This window comes from Dreissena polymorpha, chromosome 4 (genome assembly GCF_020536995.1).
Source record: "Dreissena polymorpha isolate Duluth1 chromosome 4, UMN_Dpol_1.0, whole genome shotgun sequence".
Classification (NCBI taxonomy): domain Eukaryota; kingdom Metazoa; phylum Mollusca; class Bivalvia; order Myida; family Dreissenidae; genus Dreissena; species Dreissena polymorpha.
The window spans coordinates 127,102,283-127,111,497 of NC_068358.1; the positions used below are offsets into that span (position 1 = coordinate 127,102,283).

The following is a 9,215-nucleotide window of genomic DNA, read 5'->3' on the forward strand; positions in this document are numbered from 1 at the left end:
ATTTTTCGACGATTTCGGAAAAATCACGAATGCTGGGAACATGTGGCTTTTGACGGTCGATAGGGGTAAGAACCAGTACTATTATTGAGCAAGAAATACAGATGCTAGCACAGACATTTTAACGCTTTACCAAAGACTTCATAAATCGTTGACGATCGTAGACAAAGTCTTAAATGCGAACAAGGCTTATCATGCTGATACATAAAGATGATCAGATGCTTTTTATCTGACTTACACTTTTAAATTAAATAGTAACACAGTTAGTGCAACAATCTCCAGCACCTGATTCAAGTCTCTTTTATCTCACAAATAATCGTTATTGGTTATCTTGAATATTGTTTCATTGACGCAAATCGTGAATCTCTAGTTATGATCTACTTGAATGACGTAAAGAACGCTGAACATCGAACCTGGTTGATGGTAGAAAACGGGAGCAAAAATTATGCCATAAAGAAACATCGAACTACTTGAGGTATAACGGGGGCCATTGGGACTTCGATAGATATTTTCTCTCCCCAATGTTGCTTTATAACTTGCAACTAATAAGTAATTTTGTTTACAGGAAGGACAATTTTGATATTATCTATTTTAAGATTGATTGTTCTATTTTTTATTATAAGGGAAAATGTATACTTACTTTTTACTCTAAATAAAAGTTTTCTTGTCTGTGATCATCCATACGTTAGTTGAATCTGCCGTTACCATTTTACAATATTTTACATGAACTAATCCTTTTTTCCGTCATTACAAGATCATTTGTAATAGAAGCACGCCGGAATAGCCCGTTTATGATTGTTACATTATTTTTCATGCAATTTACTCTGTTACCAGCGCCTTTATATATATTAATGCATATTTTAAAAACATTTTTAACTATCATTGTATTACTATATGAAATGTATTATTTAGCCATGTTCATGTATAGAACAACGCTTTTAACTGGAATGCCTTTTGAAGTTGTTCTACAATACATAGTCGTTGGGTATTGGAATGAACACCCTTGTAACACGTGTCTTCACAAACCTGACTTCTTATCTGATGCAACGTACTGCAAATTTATTTCGGTTGTAAAATAGTTTATCGGTTATCTTGTTTGATCAATACCATACGATATCGGCGGTTTAAAAATATTTCGTCATTTATAGCGCAACCGTCCAGAGGCAGCTTAAGCAACATTTTCAAGCTGATTAAATCACATACTACAGCCCGGTACACAGCTGTTTTCTGCAAAGTTCCTGCTCGAGCTGAAGTTTAAGTTTCGACCCCTTTGGTGCGCCATAGTTTTCTGTGTGTGACAATATTAGATTATATCATTATCAATACATAATGACTTCAACATTCGATAGTGCTACCCACGAATAAGATGACACATGGGATAAAATAAGTTATACTGGATTTGGCTTACTTTATGTCAGTTTGCAATGCATCAAGAAGTAGGACAACCGACGTGCCGACGGAACGGGACGACGTCGTCAGACAGCGGGTGCGTAAACACTAACAATACAAATGGCTGTCGCGCGGTCACAAATGACTTGAAGGCGCTAAAATCAAATGGAGAAGACAAAGTGGAAACTGTTGTGAAATTGAAGAAACAGATTAGCCTGTTGCAATCTGTGGCAATTATAGTCGGAATAATAATTGGATCTGGGATTTTTGTGTCTCCCGTCGGTATACTGACTAATGTAAAATCCGTCGGCATGTCGTGTGTAATGTGGGCTGTGTGCGGACTGTTTTCCGGCCTGTGCGCGCTCTGTTACGCCGAGCTGGGAGCTAGCATACCGCAATCAGGCGGCGAATACATTTACATAAAACGCGCCTTCGGGGACTTCCCAGGGTTTTTGTGTCTATGGATAAATTTCATTATTATCTGCCCCGTCGGCATCGCCGCGTCTTCGTTGATTTTTGCGACATATGTCCTCAAGCCGCTGTTTCCGGACTGCGAGCCGCCGGCGTCGGCACTTAGACTTCTTGCGGCTTTGATAGTCAGTGAGTATTCTCCTTTGTTTTAATTCTGTTTATTGATATTTAGATTGTCGTTGATCCTATTTGAATTACAAATGCGTCAAGAGACGTCAGTAGCGCTTAATTGGTCGTTGTCGGCCCAGGTACTACCGGTACTCAAAAGTACCTCGGGTACCATAAGTATATTACATGATACACCGGGTACGGGAAACAGGCTTAAAGGAAAATACGCATAAAGACACCCGGCTTTACTACGAGGTTCTGTGTAGTATATTTTCCGTACCCGGGTACTTAATAGTTTACCGGTACTTAAGAGTTCCCCAGATACTGATATTTTTTGTGATATTCAACCAAATGTGTTCTTAAGTCTATAACATGAGCTTAGCCTTACTATAAAGTTGTATGTTCACAAGTTTATCGTCTTATCAAAGTGGCTGAAATATACAAGTTCACCGTGAAAATTCGCTAAAATATTTTTTTTTAACCAGAAAAACTTCTAATCTATCAAAACAATCGTATGTTGTGCCTTTCGCGTATTTAGATTTCTTTTGTAAAAATACTCAATTATGATAAGGTTATGTCAAGTACTAAGTTAGAATTTTTTCTCGAATATAACAGATATCCACCGATGTGTCAGACGCGATTCCTTGACTTCCTTGATTTCATTTTGACTCCTTTACTTGCCAACCAAAGACGGTTTTATAGTTATTATTCTGTGTAATTGTGTATTGCCCAGCTTTATTTATTAATTTTTGAATTGCGTCGCGTTTTTATCAATCAGAGACATTCTCTTTTCTAATGACGTGCTGCGCCGTGTTTCAGCCCTCCTGGTCAGTTTAAACTGTGTCAACGTGAACTGGTCAGCCAAGTTCCAAGTGGTGATCACCTCCTGTAAACTGTGCGCGCTCTTCATGATCATTATCATCGGCTTTATATGGATCGGTAAAGGTAAGACAGCAGGGATCTCAGTGTGTCCGTACATTGTTTTGCAACTAAACCAACCCACTTAGTTCAATTTAAAATTTTATTTGAAAACAGCGAAATTTGGAAGTTAACTAACATTTATTGCGCAATTTAAAAAAAAACAAGTAATGTGTATAACGGAAGTATGGTCTGGCAAAACTGATATTGCAGAGAATGCGTACAAATGGTAATGCATAGATAAAGTGTAAACGAGCCCTATACACATAGCTCTCGTTAAAATGTAATAAATATATGGTCATATAGTAGGGAATGCATGAATATGGTAAATGATAACATAGTTGGACCCTAAGTAGATAATGCAAACACTTGGTCGATGATAACTTACTAGTACAATAGTAACACATAAAATACATATTTCAAAGGTATGCATACATACGGTTAATGATCGCATACTAGTACTATAGGCAGATAATGCAAATAAATGGTCAATGATAATTATCATAAATACACTATGAAGAGACTTGCACACATACGGTTGGGTGTACATACATGCTGGTCAGTGATACCATAGTAGTATACTAAGATGAGAATGCATAAATATGGTCAGTGATAACATAGTAGTATACTAAGATGAGAATGCATAAATATTGTAAGTGATAACATAGTAGTATACAAAGACGAGAATGCATAAATGTTGTCAGTGATAACATAGTAGTATACTACGACGAGAATGCATAAATATTGTCAGTGATAACATAGTAGTATACAAAGACGAGAATGCATAAATATTGTCAGTGATAACATAGTAGTAAACTAAGACGAGAATGCATACATATTGTCAGTGATAACATAGTAGTATACAAATTAGAGATACGATAAAGTGATACAAACATTATATTATGGTCAATGATGACTTATACGTGCACTACGTAGAGAATGAATACACATGGTCACGGCATGTACCCATATTACCGTGGAATGGATAACTATTGCCATGTCCAAATAAATTTGGCCATTTACTACATAGGACATACATTCAGTAAGGTAACAGACAAAAGTTTCAAACTTATGTATTCATTACCTTGCAATAAATGAGCAATATACGGAGAGCTGTATAGTCTTCGTATCTATTTGTGTCGCGGAATTTCAGTGAAATTTTTATCGCCTTTGAACGCCAGAGCCATTAATGGAAATCCGCTCCGCTATTGATTTGGCATTAAAAGAAATTAGAAACTGTCACAAAAGAAAGCACACATCGTGATTTATGCATATCTTATAGGCACGATGTCGCATGGCAAACTATTAATTCTTGCAGCAACTCACTGTTGCAGAAACTGGAAGTCTCCATTAGTTTGGTGTGTTGGTTTGCTATCTGCATATTTATTAAAGACGACTACTTCGAAATATTTCGTCGTTGCTGTCCAACGCACTCTGTAACCTTTGTAAATGTTCAGTGAAATATCAAACATGGAATTTCTTGTGCGTGAACTGTCTAATAAATGCGTAAACTGAGGAAAATAGAAGTTCCGTATTGTCTCCATTTTGTGCAGATGTATTCCTATGACACATATGCATAGACATAAGGGTCTGTAACAAATAAGAGTAAACGCATCTGTATTTTATAATTGTGTACAAAATGTATTGTAAGTACTGGTCGATTTTTGCGCCAGTAAGAAAATAACATATTCTTAAAATATTGCCAGAAAAAGTCGAACAAATACGTACGAATCAATCAGCTTACAAAAATCTAAAAGCCGATTGTCGTTTTACAAGACATTTCTGTTTTATGTAGATAAACGTGTACCATTAGGCATTCGATCGAACTACTGCTGTATAAATTATTTACCAGTTCGTATTCGAAACTCACCAGTCTTGTTAGCGCATTAGTTTTAAGACAAAACTTACATTGATGAGAATTTTTTTATATATAAAAGTGATAATCAGCGTATTTGTGAAAACAAAAAAGTGAAGCTGTAACTGTCGAGGTAAATAAATATGAATCTTACAAATCTCTTCTGGGATTTGAACCTGTTCTGTTCACCAAAGCGTAAATTACATTTGTTCATTCTGTCATTCACCCCAAACAAGAGAGGAAGCGTCTGTTAAGGTTGATTTCTCTTAAATAAACCTATGGAACGTATGGATTTGCTTTAAGGGTGATGTTAGTTTTTGATTTCGAAAACAATATTGCCACCGGATGCTGAAAAAATGTCACGGCCTGAGTAAAACATAATCTCCGAAATAATATTAACAGTGTTCTAAAAACCAATATATAGTAATACCGCCGCGCAATTTTTGTGAAGTAATTCTGTTTGGTCTACTGCAGGTGACGTGGACAATTTCAAAGACTCGTTCACGGACAGCGACTTCAGCGCCGGCTCCATCGCCATAGCGTTCTATTCTGGCTTCTGGGCGTTCGGAGGATGGTAGGCTTCATCATCATCATCATCATCATCATCATCATCATCATCATCATCATCATCATCATCATCATCATCATCATCATCATCATCATCATCATCGTCGTCATCGTCATCATCGTCGTCATCATCGTCATCATCGTCATCATCGTCACCAACGTCACCATCGTCACCATCGTCATCATCGTCATCATCGTCATCGTCATCATCATCGTCATCATCATTATCATCATCATAGCACACTGATTTCGATGATTTTGTTACAGGAGCTACCTGAATTTCCTGACGGAGGAGCTTATAGAGCCACACAAGTAAGTGTCACATTGGCATTGACATCCAACGTGCTTACTTGACTGTCAAAGAGCTCACCACTATGTTAGATCTATGTAGGACCTTTGTTTTAATTGCCCTTGTTTTAGCACTAGCAAAGTTTTGAATTAGCACTTTATACACGAATTCACCAATGGACTATACTAAATCACATATTGATCGTGTGTTATATATACGATAACATATACGTCATTGGACATGCCTTTTCAGGAATCTCCCACGTGCTATAGTGATTTCGATCACCATAGTGACGGTCGTGTATCTGGTTGCCAATATCGCTTACTTCGCCGTCCTCACGCCGTCGGAAATGCTGGCGTCGTCGGCGGTCGCGGTGGTGCGTGCACTTGTACTTGTAGACGTATACTAGTTTAACTGTGAAGAATTGTTGTCGGCGTCTGAACATGCACGTGTTACATTAGAGATTATGAAAAAAAACTGTATGCGATATATTGTAGTCGGGAAATGTAGCACTTCTTTTGATAAAAATAATCTTTTTATATAATCAACTTTTATGAAATAAAGACTGATATTGGATTCATCAGGAAATGGAAACCAACCAATACTTATCACAGATGGAAGTGTATTGCATGTATGACGCTTCGAAATTTATATCGTTATGGTGATATTTATTACGAATTAATCGATATTTATTACGACGGACACATGGTTGGTTTCAGACGTTCTCGGACCAGACTTTCCCGCTTTTGTCCTCGGTAACACCCGTCCTGATAGCGGTGTCGGTGATGGGGTCGATCAACGGCAACTCCCTCTCCATGTCCAGGTTCGAGCATTCGGTGTGCACTGGCTGTGCCGGTGGTTTATTTTTGACGATTTTACGTTTGAATTTTATTTAGCGTTGTTTATCGGTCAATAAACGACGTGATTTTAATTTTAGTTTAGATTGTCTTATGAAATAAACCACGAGGATATTAACACGATAGGTTCACTAGTGATAGCCTGGCATCTCAACAATACAGTGTTGTTGGTAATTTGCCGATGAAAAAAATATATTCGGGCAGTTTTTCGATTCGTATTAGATTTGGTGACTGTTTTTTTTTCTTGGCAATATAAAAGAGAATACTAATTTTCTATACTACTTTGATTAATTCGTTGCTGTAAGTCAGAATGCACAGGTACGTCCACCTAAAGGCTATAGACGATACTATGAGTCTATGACGTCACGAAACATAATCGGGTGATTTCTATAACTGAAATTTTTAATACAAACTCGAATAAGTTGCATTTTAATCCCGTCCCATAAAATTTAAGGGTGGGGTGTAGGGGGTGGGGTAGCTTTCAAAGCGCATTTTAAAACGAACAATTTATTCCTACTTTCAGACTGTTCATGACCGGAGCTGAACAGAATCATCTTCCCGGAATCATCTCCATGATCCACGTCAAGCAACTCACACCAGCACCATCGCTCGTAGTCATTGTAAGAAACAGACTTTTAAAGGGACCTGTTCAGATATAATAGTCTTATGTTATAATATGTTGCTCATAATACATACGTACTGGTATATGACAATTTTTATCGACATACCTATTATAATAGCTGTATTCTATTGAATATGTCAGCTGCTCCCTAAAGAACGCAGTTTTCGTTTGGTAAAATACGAATCTGCCAACATCATCTCCTGGTCAGAGATCTGTATTTTAAATGATGCGTGATATTTTCAAACAGGTACACCTGGGTACAATTGAAACATTGTCGCCGTTATACTATTCGAAAAAATTTTCTACCGCTTATCGCATTCAACATTTCTATACGTAAACAATAAAATATGTTCATCAGCTTAAAATTCGAATATTTCTGCCTGTTAATGGTGAAATTGCTGTCTGATAAAATTCAAACTTTTCCGCCTGGGTTTTATTCTCACACACCTCTTTCGTCTCAGATGGCGCTGACCCTACTGATGCAGAGTTTCGAGGAGATCTTCTACCTGATAGAGCTCATGGGCTTCGGCTTCTCCGTCGTGCTCACGTGCGTGTTCGCGGGTCAGATCTACCTGAGGTACCGGGAACCAGAGCTTGCCAGGCCGATAAAGGTGAGACTGAGACATGCTATAAAAATTGTTTATACAAAATATTTTATTGTCTTTTGTCCCCCGTACGTCGTCAAATTGACACTATTACCGCTGTCCCGCATTTAGAGCAAAATCTTCATGAAACTTAATTTGAACATTTGTCAAACACGTTAGAGACTAGTCACCAGGCTTAATTAATTACGAGCGCTTGTAAAAGTCCATTTTGCGTATTTGTTGTGAAACTTAAATGTTTATTTTTTTAGTACCTCAGATAATCTACAAGGATTATTCGAATTTTTATATCTTGATCATGACATTACAAATACGACAATAATCTTCATGTTTGAGCATAACGTATAGTCTTTTTATGTGAAAAAAAACAGATTTGTGGAAAATACCTTTATACAATTGCTTGATGGCAGTTTTATTTATTATGACGTAAATGATGCTGATTTAAGCTACCGATCGCCTTACCCGTGTGTCTACTCGGCGCCAGTCTAGTTATCCTCGCACTCACCGTGTATCAGAAGCCAAACGAGAGTCTGCTGGGAATTCTCTTCATTGCCACCGGGGCTCCAGTCTATGTGGTGTTCGTTTACTGGGAGAACAAACCACAGCTCGTGCAGCGAAAAATCAGTAAGAACTCTTCTTTTATAAGCGACAATTTAATTTAATAAAAATGCGACGTTCGATCGGCTATTTACAATGTAGCGATTGGAAGCACTTTATTTATTTATTATTATCGTTTCATTGGTCTAGTGGTAAGGGCATTCGCCTATGGAGAGAGAGATCGTAGGTTCCTACCCCACACGGGTTTACATGGTGGGTTGCCTACCAAGAAACTTGTTTAATAGAATGGTACCGATTGTTTTCTTGCCAAGCGCCCTAACTAAAAGGATGAAAATCGGAGTAAAAATGTTCTCAGTAAAAGTGTGCCAGAAGTTAAAACTGGCTGCCCTTCAATCGAGAGGGGTAACACTGTAATGAATAAGTACTACACTTCTACTTTACTTAACTTTTGGAGAAGTGCTTTCATTTTCCCCTTTTTTCCAATGCTCAATGACGACTGTTATTCATATTCTGTTTCAACCTGTCTGTTTTTGATGTTTTTGTGTTCTATGCCATCATTTGGAAATACAGACTCATTTGAAAAATGCAGACATGTTCAATTTTTGAAAATCACTGCAAGTTTTTTGTCTTCTTTCAGGAAGCTTCATGGTGCTGTTGCAGAAGATGCTGTTCGTCTGTCCGTCCGATGCGAAACCTGTTCAACTATAGACTAAGAATTCATGTAGTTCCTTGCTGTGCTGATATGTTATCTTTAAATTAAATTATTTGAAGACTATGTGAAAGTATGTGTTACCATTGTACATTGTTATTGCTTCGCCCCATGTCTTAAACATTGCTAAGAATTTTAGTCAAAATTCAAAAAAGTTTGTTTCAAAATCGTATTTTTAGTACAATTACTGAAGGAATCACTTTTAATTTTAAGTTTATCCCTTTCCCACTCAGAAGCAAAGTGAATATGGCTATCTGAAAAACCGCATAAAAC

General features: G+C 37.4%; 1 protein-coding gene across 1 annotated transcript; it reads left to right on the forward strand.

Annotated features, from left to right (window-relative positions):
• The first annotated feature begins 1,133 nt into the window (after positions 1-1,133).
• On the forward strand, positions 1,134-9,000 carry LOC127877674 (large neutral amino acids transporter small subunit 1-like). Its single transcript, XM_052423767.1, has 10 exons — positions 1,134-1,986; positions 2,785-2,910; positions 5,213-5,312; positions 5,573-5,617; positions 5,847-5,970; positions 6,314-6,417; positions 6,975-7,071; positions 7,535-7,684; positions 8,122-8,299; positions 8,871-9,000. The coding sequence occupies exons 1-10, from the start codon at positions 1,422-1,424 to the stop codon at positions 8,939-8,941; spliced, it is 1,560 nt and encodes a 519-aa protein (XP_052279727.1). The 5' UTR covers positions 1,134-1,421; the 3' UTR covers positions 8,942-9,000.
• The last annotated feature ends 215 nt before the right edge of the window (positions 9,001-9,215 follow it).

What these genes read in the sequence shown, in the direction of transcription:
- LOC127877674 (XM_052423767.1), top strand. Translation starts at nt 1,422, where the DNA reads ATGCATCAAGAAGTAGGACAACCGACGTGCCGACGGAACGGGACGACG. An exon ending in CTTTATATGGATCGGTAAAG is followed by an intron (nt 2,911 to 5,212) that starts GTAAGACAGCAG and finishes GGTCTACTGCAG; the next exon opens with GTGACGTGGACAATTTCAAA. An exon ending in GAGCTTATAGAGCCACACAA is followed by an intron (nt 5,618 to 5,846) that starts GTAAGTGTCACA and finishes ATGCCTTTTCAG; the next exon opens with GAATCTCCCACGTGCTATAG.